General features: G+C 39.2%; 1 protein-coding gene across 14 annotated transcripts in view; it reads right to left on the bottom strand.

The window, feature by feature from the left end:
• The window catches only part of git2a (G protein-coupled receptor kinase interacting ArfGAP 2a), a 65,323-nt gene that overhangs the window by 21,709 nt on the left and 22,134 nt on the right, over positions 1 to 21,480 (bottom strand). For 5 of the 14 annotated variants that reach the window (XM_055655341.1, XM_055655345.1, XM_055655343.1 and 2 more), the window contains exons 7-15: positions 19,522 to 19,616; positions 18,233 to 18,278; positions 12,906 to 12,957; positions 11,286 to 11,358; positions 10,716 to 10,813; positions 9,942 to 10,053; positions 6,406 to 6,539; positions 5,040 to 5,147; positions 102 to 350 (exon numbers count right to left, since the gene is read on the bottom strand). In XM_055655341.1, coding sequence (XP_055511316.1) covers positions 102 to 350; positions 5,040 to 5,147; positions 6,406 to 6,539; positions 9,942 to 10,053; positions 10,716 to 10,813; positions 11,286 to 11,358; positions 12,906 to 12,957; positions 18,233 to 18,278; positions 19,522 to 19,616 — 967 coding nt within the window. The remainder of the gene's footprint in view (positions 1 to 101; positions 351 to 5,039; positions 5,148 to 6,405; positions 6,540 to 9,941; positions 10,054 to 10,715; positions 10,814 to 11,285; positions 11,359 to 12,905; positions 12,958 to 18,232; positions 18,279 to 19,521; positions 19,617 to 21,480) is intronic. The other 9 variants (XM_055655348.1, XM_055655351.1, XM_055655355.1 and 6 more) reach the window with 5 other exon arrangements.

Raw genomic sequence — 21,480 nt, 5'->3', positions numbered from 1 at the left:
GCATTTGGCAAGCTGCAAAGGAAAGGTCAGAACTTAGCACAAAAGGAGAAGGAAGAACAAAAGCACGAGTTGCTTACCAGAGCTGATGGTGAATTACTTACATGTTGAGGGAAGGGCTGAAGTCCTGCAATACTGTCCTTTGTGTAGGTGACGTCCCCCAGTGGGAGATAGGGTTTTTGACCAGAGCCAGTTTCGTACATGGACATAGGCCGGCTGCCACGTGCGGACGGGCGCCGTTTTAAGGATGAAGGATTGGAGGGACCTGGGTACTCTGGACAGGTGGGAACTTGATAGATATTCGTAGTGACCTGCCGCCTGAGGGTGGTGTTTTCACTCTGCAACGTTTGGAGCTGAAAGAAATGTTTTTCAACCAATCATCCTTTCTCACATCAAATCAAGCTGGAATATTTTTTGGTGATCTCCGCAAAGTGGACTGTGCATGTTATAAAGGAAATGGGCCTATACCGACCGAGTCAGACACAGATAGAGGAGATGCACAATTAGGCAGGCGGAGCAAAAGCACGGACTGATCTGCTTACACTCACCATGAATTCTGTCTGAAGGTACAATACAATTTAAAAAAAGAGCAAGATAACATTAAAGAGCACAGTTTAAAAGCAGCAATTTATAGTCATCAAATGAATAAATGTGAAGCTGCAGCATTAATTATTCTACAGTATATTTTTGTGACTTGCATTAAATTCTCAATACATGTAAATAGCTGTCTGCATACACACCTCCACAGTATATCTTTCTTTATTCTCAATACATCAAGATTCTGATCTATTTAAACAAACAAACAAACAAATATATATATATATATATATATATTTGTGGAGGTGTGTATGCAGACAGCTATTTTTACATGTATTGAGAATTTAATGCAAGTGTTTGTATATATATATATATATATATACGTGTATATATATACATATATATATACACACACATATATGTAGATATATATATATATATATATATATATATATATATATATATATATATATATATATATATATATATACACACACTGGAACTGAGATAAATGGATACCTTCAATAAAAAAAACCTCCATTAAAAGTGCCAAATACAGTGTAATAATTTGGACAAGAGGCATTCTGAAATAATAAACATGTGCAGAATATTAACTACAGTAGCATAAATTGTACTAAGCCCTTTTACTCCTTAAAGCACGAGTTATGCAAGGAACCTGAATTGGTGAAAGCAATAATTCGTGGAATGGTTTGCTCTTTACTCTGCCCATGCAACGGCAACGGGACTGGATTAAATGACAGCATTTCTTACTGCTGTGTAGAGAACTGCTTACATCTTGATATATAAAGATACAGATACAAAAGGCATCTAGAATATACAAAGCTGATAATGGTTTATTAGGTATTGATAAGTTACAGGTTTCACAGGTTCCAGCATCTCTGGAGAAAAGGGATCACGAAGGGCCCCGACCCGAAACGTCATGGTAGTCTGAAGAAAGGCCCCAACCCGAAATGTCACACAGTCAAGAGAAGGGTCACGACCCGAAATGTCACCCATCCTTTTACTTCAGAGATGCTGCCTGACCCACTGAGTTACTCCAGCACTTTGTGTCTAACTTTGATATAAAGCAGCATCTGCAGTTTATTTCTATGCAAAAGTAGACAATATGGCCATTTGGGCAAGGTTACACAATCCACCCACTGTTTATATTTAAAATTCAGTGATGTGCTTTGCACCGTGCGAGGGGATAAGAGACACTATTTAAATACAAACTATTTCAGCTGCCACCCAAATAACTTTTGCAGATACAATAGATTATAGATAAATAGATTAAATTAATGACAAAAAAAGTTTTTTTCAATTTAGGCAGAGATTGTGTTGGGATATGGCATCTTGGTCCAATTAAAAAGATGATTTTGCATTTTAGAGGTCTTTTATTTTCCAGTACATTATAATAAATTAATAAATATAATCAAGGATTATTTTGTGCCTTGAAGGATCTACTTCACTTCTAAATAATTGTGTAGATTGTTCAACTCTTATTCAAATATTTCACACTTAAAAAAAAAAAAATCTAAAGATCTTTCAGTTACAACTTATTAGACAAAACTTCCTGACATGAAACATCACCTGCCATGTTCTACAGACATGCTGCTTGACTCGCCAAGTTACTCCAGCACTTTGCGTCCTTATTAGTTTGTTAATGGGACCAAATAAGGCAGATAAAAGTTAAATTTAATGATAATTCTTGCTGGGTTAATTTTTGATTGCTGACACAACTGAAAATGAAATTACAACAACGTATTTGTAACAAGGGAAAGGAAATCATCAAGGTTAACTGTTATATGCTAATTTCTTTTTTTTTTAAACTGCAGATCAGATTGGAAATGTCATTCTATTCCCTTTAAACTACCCTGCCATTTTCATGAATCACTGAGCCAAACTGATCAAGTTTCTTCCCTCTACTCTTCAGAGAGACTGCAAACAGCTTCCATTACTAGCATCAACTGCACATGGAGTAATTTAAGATCTTGCTACTATCTGACAGCCATTGTAAAATGGTTATTGAATTACTTCCTTTACTGAGCTACAGGCTACTGAACAGATTATATCTGGGTCAGACCAAAATTAATTATTAAACACACACTGAATTATCACTTCTGAGATTTCACTTCCTGATCTGCCTTCTCTGAGTGATTAGAATCTCCATAATAACCATAACATCTCAAGCAGTTTTACTATGCAACAAATAAATTACAGGCAAAGAGCTACAAACAAATTCAGTTGGATCAATCAATATTTAAATATGCATAACACACGATTCATCTTTTCACATCGGAGAACCATCTTACTTAATATAAAACCTTCAGCTATCCCCTCCCCATCATCATGTTGTTTAGTTTAGTTTAGAGATACAGCGTGGAAACAGGCCAAACTAACCCACACCGACCAGCAATCCCCGCACTTTAACACTATCGTACCCACACACACTGGGGACAACTTATACTTATATCAAGCCAATTAACCTACAAATCTGTACATCTTTGGAGTGTGGGAGGAAACTGAAGATCTTGGAGAAAACCCACACAGGTCATGGGGAGAACATGCAAACCCCGTACAGACAACACCCGTAGTCGGGATTGAACCCTGGTTTCCGGCGCTGCAAGAGGTGCAAGGCAGCAACTCTACCGCTGGGCCACTAAGCCGCCCAACTATGTTCTAATCATAAAAAGGCAAATACTTTTTTACTCCTTCCCACCCATATCTCTTTGTAATTTTCCAATTTGGTATCCCACCATATAATCATTAAAAAAGAGGAGCTCTTACCATGGGTTTACTAAGTAATTTTGTCTTACTTTATATGATACAATATTTAAAATAGCCTGTTCCTTGCTGTTTCCACGACATACTGCTCCAGAAAAAGTCTGAATCTTCTATGAGCATCTAACACTTTTTGACGAGGTTATCTTTTTTCCTAGTCCAGATGAAAGACACCCATAATAACTATCCATAAGTTCCTCTGTCAGGAGGAGAATTAGGTCATTCGGCCCATCGAAACTACTCCGCCATTCAATCACGGCTGATCTATCTATTCCTCTCAACCCAATTCTCCTACCTTCTCCCCATAACCCTTGACACCCTTATTCATCAATAATCTGTCGATCTCTGCCTTAAAGATACCCAACGACTTGGTCTCCACAGCTGTCTGTGGCAATGAATTCCACAGATTCACCGCCCTCTGACTAAATAATTTCCTCCTCGTCACCTTTTGAAAGGTACGTGTATATTCTCTTTGGTACAAGCTCATGTCCTATTGATACAGAACCCTACTCCTACTGGTTTGTGGCTTGTCTTTTTTTTTAAACCATGATCATTCATCATCACTCCTGCTACCGTGTCATTCCTTACATTCAGGGCTATATATGCCCCACCCCTTTCCAGTGCCTTTCCATTTTATTTGTCCTTTCTAAATGTCAGACACACTGGAAAATATGCCTGCCAACCTTGGTCAGCATTCAACTATGTCACAATAATAGGTATTTAATGAATCAGTCATTAATCTCTATTTGTGCCATTAAGTCATCGAACTATGAAAGCTTCATGCATTATGATAAGCCTCATCAATTTAACCAAATGGCAGCATCTGCAGCTCCTTCCTACACTAACCCAATGCCATTGTTCCTCGATGCAATTTTGCTTTCCAAACTATGACTGAAACTCACTTCCTTGCTTGCTGCAGCCTATTACCCAAATTGTTATTTTACACTTTGGGTTATCATTTTAAATTTACATTATCCTCACTTGAGTCATGTCCACTTCTCTTAGTTATTATTTTACACTTTGGGTTATCATTTTAAGAAATCTCCATATACTGCATGGTTTCCCATTCAACTGGTTTCCATGGAGTCCATCCCAACAGAATAGCACCCATATTTTTAAGGCAGAGATAGAGATTCTTGATTAGTATGGGTGTCAGGTGTTATGGGGAGAAGGCAGAAGAATGGAGAGATAGATCAGCCATGATTGAATGGAGGAGCAGATCTGATGGGCCGAATGGCCTAATTCTTCTCCTATCACTTATGACCTTATTCCCCAGTACTCGTACCATTGTTTCAAAATTAATTGAAACAGCCCCAACTTCAATTTAATCTTACAACATACACAACACTTTGATCTGTTTGAACCTACATTAACTATTGGGCAATGCCAAGGATGGAGTGCAGCAATGAAGCAGCAAGTTTAAACAAAAGGAATAGAGTTTTAAGAGTAGCAGGCCAAGGGACCAAGCCAAAAAAAGCAGAAAAACAGTGAGAAATGTGAAGGGCAGTGAAATACTACATACAGACTTAATATCTGAAGCTGTGCTTGGAAAAAAGCACTCCAATTTCTATCCTGCCCTCCCGACTTCTCCAAAATGTAGATTTAATAATGGGAATCTTTTTGTTAAAATAATCCGTATAGGAATATGAACTCACGGAAGTTACTCCTGAGTTCTAACTGGATATTATCGAGTTCTACAAGGAGAGGCTAAAAAGGTCTCTTACTTTCTTCTGCATCAGACGCAGCTCATCGCTCAGGTTGCTGTTCACTTTCATCAGCTGCTGCACCTTTGCCTCGGAAGCACTGAGGGCGTTTTTCACCTCCATGTATTCCTGCAAGGTAATTGGGCCACCTGACAGATCAGAGTGCATGCTCTACAACAAGGGGTAAATATGAACAAAACTCTCGTCCTTCGCAGATAGAGTTCCAAATATCAAATTTTAAGAGGTCAAAGCCCACAGTGCCTTCTTCTGAAAGTTCTCTGTGATTACAATAACAATACTTCACCATTGTTCTTCACAGCCCAGACAAACGGGTATCAACATTTATTTGGGTCATTATATACACGTTATATTTCAACCAATATTTCCAAATAGAAGTTAGTATTTAGAATGTTTTTAAACAATGCCTGAAAAACCCGAATTGTTTTTCAATCCAATTCAATCCTGTCGGAATGAATGGGCAAATTGTGACAAGGATTTGACCACAGAAGCAAATCTTTTTGAGATTGCAGTCCTCCCATTTATCTCCTTATCCAACACCTTTTGTCTTCTTTTCATGTCTAACCATTATCACTTACTACACCCATCTGCCAATCAATACCCCCTCACCTGCATTCACCTATCACTTAGTTTTGTCCCACCCCCACCCCCTTTCTCCCCATTACAATCAGACTGAAGAAACGTCATCTATCCATTCCCTCCACAGATGCTGCCTGACCTGCTGAGTTACTCCAGCTATTTGTGTTTTGATTCCATTTATCAATTTTGAAATAATGCATGCAATTCCTCTACAGCACTTGCATATAATCAAACAGGTTAATAATAATGTCTTAAGTTACATGAAACTTAAGACCGAGGTTTGGAGCAAGCGGCCAACAATTACGATGCATCATCCATGATCAGTCATGACCGAGGGGGGGGCCAACAGGTATGTGTAGTATCAAAATGCAATTTCTTGCGGCTGGATGACTTTGAAGTGGCTCTCTCATACAATGGAAACGGCCCCTTTGCTAACAGTAAATTAGTTGCAATTAGAAGCAATGGGTCATTCCCAACAACTGAAGCTAGCAAGGGTAGATACATAACCTTGGAATCGCCCTGGATGACGAGATAAATTTTGAAAAATTATTCTGGAAGAGTTCTTTGGTTTCATCTGAACTTTATCTGAAGTGATCTGAACTTTAAAGCACTTCACAGTTTTCTTTGGGCAAATTTTCACGAACACAAATGGCAATATGTGTTAGGTAGACAAAATGTATTACTTCAGTAACAGATAGAAATTAACCAGAACAAAACCTTTTCCAAAATGAACAGATTTCTACAATTGGCATCAGGCACTGACTAAGTTAAGATTAAACAATAGACATACCTTTGCTCTGTTTGCTTTAGTTGCTGGTTCCTGATCCGTATCTTCATCTGAAGCAACGCTGTCATAATCAGGCTGATCATTGTCATGGCATCCATGACGATCATTAATGCTCTTCAGTACAAGCTCCACATTATCTAATGTGAACAAAAAATAAAAATGAGCACTTTCCAAAAAGATTAGACGACTAGGGCGGCACAATGGCGCAGCGGTCAGCCTTACAGCGCCAAAGACCTGGGTTTGACCCTCACTGTGGGTGCAGTCGCATGGAGTTTGTACATTCTCACTGTGACCACGTGGGCTTTCTCCGGGTGCTCCCGTTTCCTCCCACACTCAAATGATGTACAGGCTTGTAGGTTAATTAGCTTTTGAAAATTGTCCCTAGTGCTAGTGTATGGGGTGCTCGCTGGTTGGTGTGGACTCGGTGGGCCATAGGGCCTGCTTCCACGCTGTACCTCTAAACTAAAAACTTTAGAATTATGTAAAAATTAAGAAACTGAATTGGTCAATAAAATTACGGAAAAAACACTCATGGCAACAGTCATCACATAACTACAAAGTACGTTTGGGATATATATATATATTTTTTAAATCAGAAAAATGTGCTCTAAAGTGCCTATTATTTTATCATACATTAACAAAATCAACAGCAGTTTGGTGCATCAAAAAAAGTCTTTTTTTTTCTTTTTAAGGTCACCTTTGTCCACGATTTAGTTTGGTTTTGAGATACAGTACGGAAACAGGCCCTTCAACCCACCCAGTCCACACCGACCCCTGCACATTAACACTATCCAACACACTAAGGACAACGTACATTTATACCAAGCCAATTAACCTACAAACCTGTACATCTTTGAAGTGTGGGAGGAACCCGAAGATCTCGGAGAGAACGTACAAATTCTGTACAGGCAGCACCAGTAGTCAGGATCGAACCCGGGTCTTTGGCGGTTTAAGGCAGCAACTCTACTACTGTGCCATCATATCATCCTAAAATGTACATTTATTTAAAATGCTACCCACAACAGTTCTTTCCATGGGATGCCATCATTGTAATGGTAGCTGTGAATGACCAAAGGGTATGAAACAAAGTCCATCTCCCCAGCACCTCATTGATACCAGTCTATAATCCAGTAGCACTTTGAAATATTCTTGCCTGTAGCATGTGAACCATTGCAAATAATTATCCTCATGGTTGAGAAGATAATGATATAAATTGTGATGCACTGGTTCTACCAAGAAACTATTGTTCCAGGTGGTACTGACCAATGGTAGCCTCGCCAACAGTCTGTCTCGTCCTTTTCTTCTTTTGTTGGTTTTAGTTTGTTGTTAATGTATGTTTTAGTGCATCGTTAATTTTGTATTATGGGGGGGGGGGGGGGTGGAGGGAAACCTTTTAAACCGCTTGCCTCGACGGAGATGCAACTTTTTCCCGTATCGTATCTCCGTCCGCACTGTGGTCTACCATCGTAGAGCTTGGTTAGGGATCGACTTCGGGAGCTACAACGGCGGAAGCTACAACCGCCCCGATCGTGGGAGCGTCGATCGCCCAACTCGGGATGGTTCGACTGCCCAGACCGCGGGAGAAAAGGAGGGAAGAAGATAATACATTATTGCCTTCCATCACAGTGCACTGTGGTGGATGTTTATGTTAATTTTTATGTTGTTGTCTATCTTGCTGCTTTTTTGGTATGACTGTATGGCAATTCAAATTCCTTGTATGTTCTTACATACTTTGCTAATAAATTCTTTGTAACGTATCTATGAACTTTTTCAGATTTGTATGCATTTTGATCTGATCCACCCTGAATCTCATTCTTCAGGCTATTATTTTTCATTGGAGTTCATCCATTATGACTTGGGACAAGATTGTTCCTGTTGACCCATGATGGAATATTTTGCTTTTACACCCCATTGATCTCTCTAATACATTAGTGGATAACAGAACCTGCACAGAAGAACATACAATTACTATTTCACTGCACACCTCACACACTACCCTAATAATACCGTACGATTTATTTGGCCCCACCTTAAACTACTTATAAAGTTTCCCGAGAACACGAAAAGTTGTAAGAAATATACAGAGAAAAGTTCCAACAGCATCTAGCTTATAAGCAGCTACATGAATCGTTCAGTAAAATGATGTGCCAGTATGAAAATCAGTCATCAGACAGTTCCACTGGACTAAACAGGTTCTCAAAATCTACTTTGTCAATCCTTCCTGGAATTGGATGAGATCATCACATATTTTTCCAAGTTCCAGGAAGTGCAGGCCAATGTATTTTTAGGGCATAAATACCTAACCTTGGCATCGATCCTGTATACTTGGGCTATAATAGTTCCAGGACAGGCGAAAACCTTTACTAATGAAGCTTTGAAAATCTGCACTCATTATCTCTAAGAGTGTCTCACCAAAGCCCTGCATATCTGTGGTGAGACTTCCTTACTTTAGTAGTAATTTTTTTCTTTTCTTTGCATGCTAGAAAACAAAAACAGGAAATGCTGGAATCTATTAGGACAGAGAATATCTGTGGAAACGGAGACAAAGTTAATATTAACTCTGTCCGGCTGTGTTTCCAACATATTCTATTTTATTCCCTCAGTTCTGTGATCTCATCGTTTGTCTTTCTAATCACCCGTTTTATTGCCTGTTAGCTTCATGAACCAGCACACGAAGATGCTGCTTGACCAAGTTAATGCATTTCGTTGTCTCTGTACTGTACACTGACAATGACAATTAAAATTGAATCTGAATCTGAATCGGACATCCACATTTATTTTTTACCTTTAAAAATATATCTCTTGTTTTACTAAAGTGAAATTTCATTATAGTATCTGATAAACTGTCACCATTCCCTTAACCTATTCGTAGCCCATGGCAAAGCATTTGCATCCTCCTCAACACTGTTTTCTAGCTTGTATCATGAAACTTAGATGAAACTTCACTTATAGCTTATCCTTGTTCTTAATATAAATTGCGAATAGATGAGTGCCAGGAGATGATTTGTGGCGAATGACAAGCAGCAGTTTGCCAGTTTGAAATTGGCCAGTTTATTCCTACTACTGTCAGCCTTTGAACAAAAACATTTCAACACAAGAGTAGGCCCTTCGGCACACAATGTCCATGCAAAACTTGACCAAGTTAAACACATATTCTCTGCCTGCATGTGATCCATATCCCTCCATTCCCTGCATATCATGTAAGGAATGGATATTAAATTGTCCATCCATGCTAATTATATTACCCCCAACTTTGTCAAAAGTCAGTATTTTCAATATAGGCCAGAAAAGTGGGAAAAAAACGTCGCCTATTTCCTTCGCTCCATAGATGCTGCTGCATCTGCTGAGTTTCTCCAGCAATTTTGTGTAACTTGGATATACTAGGCGGCCAATGTTCACACACGGTAACCATTCTCCAGGGATTACCCAACATCACAGCAAAAATATATTTTTTAAAGGAATTCTATTCTTTAAACTCAATTCAAAAGACAAAACCTCATGTATTCGTAAATACAAGCAACAGATTAACCCACACACACCTTTTGGACTGGTGACAGGATTTCCAAGTTGTCTCCGCTTAGCATCGCTTAGAATGTCAATGACGAGAGTGGCAAACTCATGAGCATTAAACCGTGCCAGCTTCTGCCTCCCCTGCAATCAAAACAAGTCAAAACAAAAGAGATATACACGAAATTACGTACACGATCTTAGTAGCAAGCATCTTATTCATGAAAGAACAAGAAAAAAATTAAATAAGTGAACTTCATGACATGCAATATCAGCTTCAGATTTCTTTTCTCTCGGTAACAAGTATGAAATCTAGCAACAGAAAACAACTAAACCTAAATTAAAGATAAAAGTGGCACCGTGCGGCAGCAGTAGAGCTGCTGCCTCACAGCGCCAGAGACCCAGGTTCAATCCTGTCTACGGGTACTGACTATGTGGAGTTTGTTTGTTCTCCCTGTGACCATATGGGTTTTCTCCGGGTGCTCTGGTTCCCTCCAAAATTCAAAAGTCATGCAGGGTTGTGAGTTAATTGGCTTCTGTAAATGCTCCCTAAAGTGTAGGGTGCGAAAGTGGGATAACATAGTGTACGGGTGATCGATGGTCGGTGTGGACTCGGTTGGTCGAAGGGCCTGTTTCTCTACACTCTTAACCAAACAATTCTGAAAATCTAATGGAGATTTCTGTGGATTTATTCAAGTGCCATTGACTGTCCATTCTTCAACCAATGTAAACAACAATTTGAAAATGTGATCATTCATTTGACATGTCCCTCACTTTTAACAAGTTTACACATAAATAAGACTCACCTGATTTCTAGTTGAGGAATACTCTGGATTCACAGGAAGGAAGGGAATGACCGTTGTTTCTGTGACCAGGGTGCTGTGATTTTGAGTCGTTAGCCAAACTGTGCATAGAAATATAATTTAATTTTATTGCAGCACCGGACAAAACATCGAAGTTCAAAGCAATCATTCTAGCCTATATTGATCAATGATTCGAAGAAATGACAAATAATAACTTCAGGGCCATTTTATGACCTTTCCATTATTATAAAAAAATTATTTCAAATTCATGCTTTCCCTTTTCATCCTCCTGCAGTATAACAGGAAGTTAAGTAAACTGTTCAAAATGATCAATGAATTCTTCAAAACCATTTGTATTTTCGCCCCTACAGTGAAATCACTGCTTTTGGGCAATTTCATTAATTTAGAAAAACGGTTCTGGGAAAACAAGCAGATTAATGAGAACAACTTGTGCATATTAAAATGAATTCAAAAAATCCATAGGGAATTCCAAACGGGTTATCTAACACATGTTCATTATTTCAGAAAAGCAGCATTACAATATTAAGACAAAGTTTACAGCAGAAGCCTCACCTGCATCGGTTTCTCTACGATCTACTTCATCATATACATCCATAGCTAGCTCCTCAAATAAGTGATTACTTAACTAGAAAGAAAAAGAATTATTGTACTGCTGAGATAAATTAAAATGCAACTACATAAACTCTGAGAACACACTTAAAAATAACATTTAATAAAATTGGAGAAGCAAGGAACTGCTGATGTTGGTTTAAATAGAAAAGACACAAAGGGCTGAATGACTCAGCGGATCTGGCAGCATCTCTGGCAAACATGGATAGGTGACATTTCGGGTCAGGACCCTTCTTCGGACTTCAGAAACGTCACCTATCCATATTCGTCAGGGATGCTGCCCGGCCCACTGAGTTACTCTAGCCCTTTGTGTCTTCAAATTAAATTGGAATAGTTTGAAAAATAGAGTATAAAATGTAACTAAAACAAAAATAAGTTGCATGTAATAGATTAAAAAAAACTGCAGGTTTGACACCAAGTTCCTGTTTCTGAAAATTAGCAGTCAAAAATAAATGTATCTATCTTGACTCAGCAAAATCCTCAATTCCTTCCTTCCACTTTCTTATGTACAGTACAAAGAAAAAGAAGGAGTTTGAATGCCTCACAAATAGAATACTCTGGAGGTTATCTGTCACCACTCACAAACATGCTAACAGGTCTACATAAGAACAAGGTGGTTGTGAGAGCAAGGCGGAGGGGGAGAGGAATCAGCTCGCAGAGATAGGATGGTGTGGAGAAGCGATGGGAAGGGTGGGCTTTGTCGTGGAAGGATAAGGGTAGGGTCACCAAGAGCTGAGGATGACACCAAAGTAGGTGGGTGGGAAGGAAGGTACATGCAAAACATGCCTACTTTCTGTTCTGCATATGCAACATGCATAGACATAGCCATTTTTAGCTTCTCATGAAAGGCTACACCTCCTTTCTTGTAGCTCTGGTTGCAAATTAGAAAAACAATTCTTACTTGCTTTCAAACCTCAAAGAGCAATTATGTAATGATCTGGTGAATGGGGTTACTGCATCAAAAGGCCAACCAAGCAAGCCAAATAGTAAATGCAGCTGTAAAATGGTAATTGTATTGTTATATTGTCATATGTATCAAGATACAGTGAAAAGGTTAGTGTGCTATCCAGTCAAATCAAACTGTACTCAAGTGCAATGATGCCTTTCACATTACAACAGGTAGTGCAAAGAGAAAAATGTCACATGGTAAAATATAGTGTTACAGCTTAATAGTGTTGCAGTTACAGAGAAAGTGCAAATAAAAACAAGTGCAAGGTCCTCAAAGAGGTAGCGTGGGAGATCGGGACTACACACTGGCTTATGGAAGGACCATTCAGTAGTCTGTTAACAGCAGGGAAGAAGCTGTTCCTGAATTGAAAGGTATGTGCTTTTAAGATTTTGTATATTCTGCCTGATGTGAGAGGGGAAGAGGAAGAATGACCAGGCTGTAAAGATAAGCTGAGAAGAGATGGCAGTTTTGACGAGTTGACAAGGAAACCAATGTTCTTGGATTGTGTGCAAAAGAGAACACATTAAGACTAGGCCTTGGTTTCAAGCTCAATGCTGTATGACGATCATTTTCCGCCGCAAACCACATCAGTGTCAAAATCAAAGAAAACTTACCGATTGAAGTTTTTTCTTTGCTGCCTTTGCTAATTCTGACAAGTCCAAACTACTGAAGACAAATTATAAAGAATATCAGTGTTAATGAAGTAAGATAAACACTATTTTTTATTATTTTTAGTTTTTCTGTTATACTTATTTCCAATTGGTATAGCCCCTATTCTGGGCTGCAGCATCGCTGAGAATGGGCTTTGTACTTATACTGTGTATTGTTACATTATTAGACAGCCTCATTCAAATAAGAACCAACCCAACACATTTGGAGGAATGTATTGCGTTTACTGTAACAGTTCATCCCAGTAATTGAAGGTGCATCATAGCAACAACATTGAACATATCATAATACAAAGTGACTATTTACCGCATTGCATGCATAATTGATTCTTAATTTAAAAAAAAAACGTGGTCATGGTCAAGTTATTTCAAAATACGCAAACAGAGCGAGCACTGAAACATCACTAATAATATTATTTTGATTCAAATCTCTCCCCCGAGAATTTGATCATCAGAGACGCAATCTGGGATGAGAATCACAGACTTATGTTTTTCCATTAAAGATAAGGATCACAACACACATGGATTTTAATACAAGTATCTTTGTTGACATTAAACTGATCATCATCAGCTATTGGACCTAGTAATTATATAGTTATGTATTACTTACAGGTGCCTTTATTCCAAAGGGTTGCATTCAAGAAATAAGTGGAAAGATATTTATTGAGTTTATGCAATAACATTACCAACATTTACAATATGACAGAAGCATAAACTGCGTGAAATCAATTCACACACTGATTAATACTTTGATTAATTCCTGCATACAATGCACGCACATTTCATTCTAACGGAAAGGAGAAACGCTGATCTAGGAGGTCAACAATCTTTGACCATAGATAAACATTAAAAGCTGCAGCAACTCAACCGGAAAGGCAGCATCTCTCGAGAAAGAATGGGCGACGTTTCAGGTCGAGATCCTTCTTCAGACTAAGAGTCAGGGGAGGGGGAGACTAGAGACATGGTAGGGTAAGGTGTGAAAACTATAGATCAAAGCAGACGATGATAAGGACATGATACATTGTTAGCTACGGTGAAGGTGACAAGGCATACAATTAGTAAAATATAATTGTAATTAATCAGAACAGTGAAATAGTCGGAGAACTAGGGTGAGGGAGAGACAGAGAGAGAGGGAGAGAGAGCGAGAGAAAGCTAGGGTTACTTGAAGTTAGAGAAATCAATATTCATACTGCTGGGTTGTAAGCTGCCCAAGCAAAATATGATCGACCCGAAACATCATCCATTGCTTCTCTCCAGAGATGCTGCCTGTCCCGTTGAGTTATTCCAGCACTTTGTGTCCATCTTCAGTGTAAATCAACATCTGCAGTTCCTTCCTCCACAATCTTTGATCATATACCTATACACAGCAATCTGATCGAGGTAAAATTCTGCTATTGCTCTGAAAGATTCAGCTATCAGCTACCAGCCAGTGATAATCTGGTGGGCCGCATGCAATGGCAAGCTCAAGATTGCCCATGGTGCTTTCAGCAGCCACATCATCTCTCAAGATCAGTGACGGGACTTACTGATGAAGAATACAGCAGAAAAAAAGAACTGCAGACGCTAGTTTATACCAAAGGTAGACACAGATAATGGAGTAACTCAGCTGGTCAGGCGGCATCGCTGGAGAAAGAGGATCGGTGATGTTTCAGGTCAGGACCCTTCTTCAGACCAAAATGCTGCAGATGCTTGAATTCTACAATTATAAGCTGAAAATTCTCAGCAATGTCTATGGAGAGAAACAGAACTAAATCTCTGACTAATGACCTTTCATTAGTACTGATCAGTTAGAAATGGTTCAGGTTTTACATTGCAGAGAAGTCTACCTTACTGTCGATCTTTTGTTTTCTTCACTTCCAACCCTTTCTGCGCAATGTAAAAGTACATTCACAAGGCACACTTGAATCTATGCTTGAAATATAGCCAATTGATTCAGATGCCACATGCTGATTGAAAAATCATTGAAGAAGGCAATTGATAGAATGGAAAATAATGAAGCATTATTGTACTTCAGGGACAGAGATAGCAGTGTTTGCTTGGTCCTCTTGTTTGTATTTTTCTCTGATAAACCTGTGATTAATTCCATTAAGGCATTGGATGTCACTGACAATCTCCGTATCAGAGCACAAACAATTGTGAGTCAGTCAAACAGCCATTAAGCAGCAAAATCGAGACAAGAACCATTGAGCAGACAGTGCAATTCATTAAAATCATGAAATCTGATTTTGGCCTCAGCTCTACTTCTCTGTGTTTTTCCCATACCTCTCGACTCCCTTGCGCAGAACAATTTCTATCTTGGCTCTGAATATGTTCAATGACTCAACCTCCACTGCTTTCTGGTGAGAGGATTTCAAATATTGATGATCTTCTATGATAGGAAATGACATCATTGCCAGCTTGAATGGGAGGCAGCTTGTTGTCCACACCCAATAATTCCGAATTCCCCTTATGAAGCGAAAAAAGCTTTCAACGTTTACCCTGTAATGTCCTCTCAAAATCCTACACGTTTCAATTACATAGAACCCAAAGAACGTTTGGGTGATGTTTTGGATAGAGAGACACTTCTTCAGACTAGCCTGACCCAAAACGTCACCCATTCCTTCTCCCCAGAGATGTTGCCTGGCCCACTGAGTTACTCCAGCATTTTGTGTCCATCTTCAGTTTAAACCAGCATCTGCAGTTCCATCCTGCACAAAGAACTTTTCATGGATAAACAAAATAAAACAGAATTGGAGGACAGGTCCATTTAATAATGACACAAGGAACTGCAGATGCCGGTTTATAAAAAAAGTTTGGGAGTAACTCAGCCAGTCCGGCAGCATCGCTGGAGGACATAGATTGGTGATGTTTTGGGTTGGAATACTTCTTCAGATGGATAGCTGGCAGGGGGCGGGGGGGTGTTGGATAAGAGGTGGTGTTGGAGAAAGCCTGTACAAGTGATATGATGTGGATACAGGTGAGGAGGACATTTGGTTGTCTCTTTTTTATCTCTGGCCTTTGTCCACCCATCTGTCAGAAGAATGTAAGATAAGGTGGAAGGGGAGCAAAATGTGAAGAGGGAGAAATAGGTGAAAGAGGACCAGGAGATTGTGTCACATCCAGAGTGAACTGTGACCTATGCCTTTAAAGACAACTTTTCAGGGGATAGAAACGTGGAAAATAAGAACACCATTAATCACTTTGGGTCTGCTCCTCCACTCAACAAGATCATGGTTGATCATCCACTTCAATACTCCTCACCACCTTATCCCCAATATCCCTCTGACATCAAGAAATATATCAACTCCTTCATGAATATCCTCTGTTGCTGGTGTGGCAGAGAATTCCACAGATTCACCACGCTCCGAGTGGAGGTTTCACTCGATGATAATTCTAAATGGCTTGCCCGTTTCCCTAGGCTGTGACCCCTGGATCCCGACACTCCAGAGACCTGGAGCATCCTCCCTGCAACTAGTCAATTTAGTGCTGTTAGAATTTTATAGGTTTCTATGATATATTCTGTATACATTTTTCTATACACTGTTAATTATAACCCTGACCAATCCGATCACTCCATGAACCTCCGCTTTCCCATCCTGTTAAATAGTCCAGTAAATATTCATTGATTTCTCTCCACATCAACATCTTCCGTGCAAGATGACCAAAACAGTGTATAAAATTCAAAATGGGGAAGATCCTTGCACCTGTATCCTCAAATTCTGTAATCCAAGATGACTGTGATTTTCACGTGGAAACTTCAATTGAATTCAATTCTCAATCCACAGTTAATTAAAAACTCCCTTGTTATGTATTTGGCAGTTTCCTTTTCAGTTTTATAACTAAGCTGCACAAACTCATTGATCCAGCAGATGGCAGCAACTGGTCTATTTCATTCCATTTCTATGTCAGAAGAAGGGTCACAACCCCAAACGCCACCTATCCATTTTCTTCAGAGATGCTACCTGACCCGCTGAGTTACTCCAGCATATTGTGTCTATCTTTGGTCTATTTTATTCATTGAAATAATTGGATCAATGCCGCACCCAAAGAACAAAAGCCATTGCTGTAATTAAGTGGGCTGCACCTTTATGTTCAAAGGGAATATATTGCATGTCATTTAAAGTAAAAAGATATACTGAACAAATTTTCAAATATTAATGTTTTAGTGCACTGTAGAAATATGATTTCAATGTTTTTTGTATGATGTATTTTTAAGAGGTAACTTTTTAAGGGGTAACTTTATCCACACAAAGGGTGATGGGTGTATGGAACAAGCTGCCAGAGGAGGTAGTTGAGGCAGGGACCATCGCAACATTTAAGAAAAAGTTAGACTGATACATGGATAGGACAGGTTTGGAGGTATGCAAAAGTAAAAGCTGCATTTGAGAGCTCCAGGCCATGCTCCATCTCACTTCCTAGTAGTGTGGAACTAGCACTGCAAATACAAACACTACTTCTGCAATAATATGCACAGTTATTATTTTATCATCTTGATATTATAATTTAGTCATACCATAGTTACAAAAGTTGATCTAAAGTGCACAAAACAAAAAGGTAACTTATATTGTCTTGTGTTTCTCAGTGCTTTATTAAGTTTCTTTATAAAATTGAGAAAAGTGTTGACTGTGAAATTAAATTAGTAAAAAGCGAGGTTCAAAAGTTATTGGGTACGGGCAGCAGTTAATTAAATACAAATTAGAGCAAGGACAAGTCAAGGGATAAATAAGGTTTGCCAAATATTTATCCCAAGTTAGGTTATAACCTAACAAAAAATGAACAATGCATCATATTTAAATGACAATATTCACCAAAACAAAAACTGACACTTGTGGAGTTAAAAATGATAAACAGATGGTGGGAGAATATGAGAAAGGTGATGTACAATAAATAATGGTTTGCGATTGACCAGGAACAATATAATTAGAGTAATTGGGTTGAATCATCACCTCTCATGCCTAAACGTGGATATAGGAATTTAAAACAGGAAAATAAGCGTACATACATAGAGACAGCATTTAAAAAACAATGGTGTTTTGTGTTCATGTTTCACTGCTTGTTGCAAGACATTATTCCAAAGCCAGCCAGCTGCACTCCTTATACCACAAGTGCCACAGCTTAAAATGGAGGTGCATGTCTCAACAAGATTAGCAGTGGGTAGTGATCATCTTGCAGGGATTCCAGAACCATACTTGCAAACTCAACAGCTGACAGTAGTGAGCGGTGGACACGCACGCACACACAATAACAGTCAAGCACCAATTCATACTTTGCCACAATAAAACACTTTAGCTCACCTCTCAGCCATCTGTGGAATTATGAAGTGCTGTCCATTTTTGTGATCTGGAATGCAACAAGATACTTGAATAGTGCTACGTTTTAAATAAAAGCAGAGTGGGCATGATGAAACTGTATACATGTGCAAAATTATGATAAACAACAAGAAACCAAATCAGAAGCTGCCAATCGCACCAGCATGAATCAGCTAGTGCGTGCAAACGTAGCAACTTTAAATAGCTAAGAGTCCTCGTTGTGCACTGTTTCTATGCTGTAACCAATGGTACCCGTGGATGTGGAGTGGATACCAGGAAGTGGAGAGGATGCTTCCACTAGTGAGAGGGTCTAGGACCAGAGGCCATGGCCTCAGAATAAAAGGAGATGAGGACGGATTTATTTCGTCAGAGGGTGGCGAATCTGTGGAATTCATTGCCTCAGGCGCTTGTGGAGGCCAAGTCATTGGGTAATTTTAAGGCAGAGGCTGACAGATTCTTGATTAGCATGGGTGTCAAGGGTTATGGGAGAAGACAGGAGAATGGGGCTGAGAGGGAAGGATAGATCAGCCATGATTGAATGGGGGAGTAGACTTGATGGGCCGAATGGCCTAATTCTGCTCTTCGAACTTCCAAATAGATTATTTAGTAGAAAAATCTTACCATGAAAAAATGAGTGCAAGACATATCAAAACGTTTGCTGCAGTCAATTTAACACAGCCTATAAATGCACTGTGTCCTTTCTCTTCTTGTTTCAAAACATTCCTCAACATGTAAATTTTTTTCCCCACCTTTATCTTATTTATTGTCTTCTAATTTCTGCCCACTTGCCCCTAATGTGCCCTTTGCTCTTATCACACAGAAAAGGGGTGGAATTATTTGCTAGAATCATAAATTATTTCTGTGGAGGATATGCTTGGCCTATATTTTGTAAACATTGCTGTATTATATAATTAGTTGTTTGATGCACTAGAAACACAGGTGCAGGCTTGCATCCCGCATTCCATGGTACGTCAAACTGCATTCTGCAGAGGAGCCCTTGGGCAAATATTGGTTAGAATTGCATTTTTCTATAAACTGTGAGAAAATCCATCAGGATTCTCCAAAGCACTTTTATACCTACCCGTGTAAGAAGGAACTGCAGATGCTGATTTAAACCGTAGACACAAAAAGCTGGAGTAACTCAGCGGGACAGGCAGCATCTCTGGTGAGAAGGAATGGGTGACGTTTTGGGTTGAGACCTAGGCCCATTCCTTCTCTCCAGAGATGCTGCCTATCCCACTGAGTTACTCCAGCTTTTTGTGTTTATAACCTACCTGGTTTCCTTCCACAGAGAAAGAAGGCTAGTCTATCGGTGAGTTCGTACTGGATTTCTACCAAACGATCTGCGAGCTCATGGTGTCCTGCTTGCCTACAAAATAAAGACATAATTTTGTCAGTCACAGCAGAAAGAGTACTATTTAAATTTGAATGTCCATGTTTCAATCACAAAAAGGTAGATATAATCAAAATTTGCAGGATCAATGCAATTATATATTGTCATTACTAAAACAGTAACTTGCATACCACATTAACAGGTGCTAAAACAGATAAATCACATTCTTGCGTGAACTGAGACAATTACTAACAAAACCTATTTTATCCTATAATTATCAGTTGTTAAAAGTTACGAGGGGTTTTAAGATGGTGGTCAAGGTGAAATGGTTTCCCCCAGGATTTAAATGATGACAGAAGATTAGGATTTATTTTTTATGGACTGAGCAAATGAGCATGTTATTGTCACTAAGTGGACAGGTCTTTGAAAGAACTCACACATTGGTTAACATAGTCTCTCCTTTGCCGTACAGCTTTATGTTATCTTAGAAATGTAAATGCAGAAATAATTTGTCAAGATTCACACCAGGACTGGATACTTGAACTACATATCCTTGCTTTTCTTCCTGTACTCCACAGAATAAATGTCATCAAAAACATATTTGATTTGAATTATTTCAAAGATTATGACACAAATGTTTATTGTCATTTCAATAGTCAAGTGTTTAATTTTCATAGGTAAGGGCAACAGAACACTGAAATTATTATTTGCTGCATCCTAACAGGCCATTTAACACAGAAATATATTTATAATTCAATAAATTAATAATCAGTAATTCTAGTCATACCAGTGCAAAACCCACATCCTTAGTGCAACCAAAACAAACTCCTTTGAAGATCAGTTGCTGAGGTAGTCTTTCATGATGCAGTATTCAAGTGACTGATAGTTGCTGGCAAGAAACTGTTCCTGAACTTAGTGGTCACGGTTTTCAGGCTCCAGTGCTTTCCTCCTAATGGAAGTGGCGAGATAAGAGAGTGGCCATGGTTGGTGTTGATCTTTGATGTTATTGTCTGCCTTTGAGGCAGCGCTTTCTGTAGATCCCTGGGAAGGATGTCTACCAGTTCATGGAGTCCCGTTCATTCCCGAACCAGACCATGATGCAACCAGTGCACTCTCTAGTGTACATCTGCAGAAGTTCGATAGAGCATTTAGCGACATACCAAATCTCCTCAACCTTTTAAGGAAGTAGAGGCATTGGTGAGCTTTTTGTGTGATTGCATCAAATGCACTGAACCCAGAACAGATCTTCAGAATATGTACATCCAGAAACATGAAGCAGATGACATTCTCCGCTGCTGTCCAGTCTATGAATGAATAAATAGATTATGGACCCTCTGTTTTCCTTTCCTGAACTAAACAATGAGCAACTTGATTTTGCTAACATTGAGAGCAAGATTTTTAAGAAGGAACTGCAGATGCTGGAAAAATCGAATGTGGACAAAAGTGCTGGAGAAACTCAGCGGGTGCGGCAGCATCTATGGAGCGAAGGAAATAGGCAACGTTTCGGGGCGAAACGTTGCCTATTTCTTTCGCTCCATAGATGCTGCCGCACCCGCTGAGTTTCTCCAGCACTTTTGTCTACCTTTGAGAGCAAGATTGTTGTTCTAGCACTATTCAGACCATCGATCACTCTCGTGTACTCTGACTCACTATGGCCTATTATTTATTCAATATGGCTACAGTCAATGGCATAGAGACTGGAGAAAGGAGCTGAGCACACTCGACCCTGAGATGGTCCTGCATTAATGGTTATTAAGGAGGACCTGTTGTTCCCAATTTGTACTAATAGTGGTTTTTCGATTGGGAGGTCGAGGATTCAATTACATTGGGATGTGCAGAGACCCAGTTTTCCAAGTTTGATAAGGAGTTTAGTGGTGGTGGTGTTGAATGCCGAGCTGTA

The sequence above is a fragment of the Leucoraja erinacea genome, chromosome 25 (genome assembly GCF_028641065.1).
Source record: "Leucoraja erinacea ecotype New England chromosome 25, Leri_hhj_1, whole genome shotgun sequence".
Classification (NCBI taxonomy): Eukaryota; Metazoa; Chordata; class Chondrichthyes; order Rajiformes; family Rajidae; genus Leucoraja; species Leucoraja erinaceus.
The sequence above is the reverse complement of the archived record's forward strand: the minus strand, read 5'-3'. Positions and strand labels throughout refer to the sequence as shown.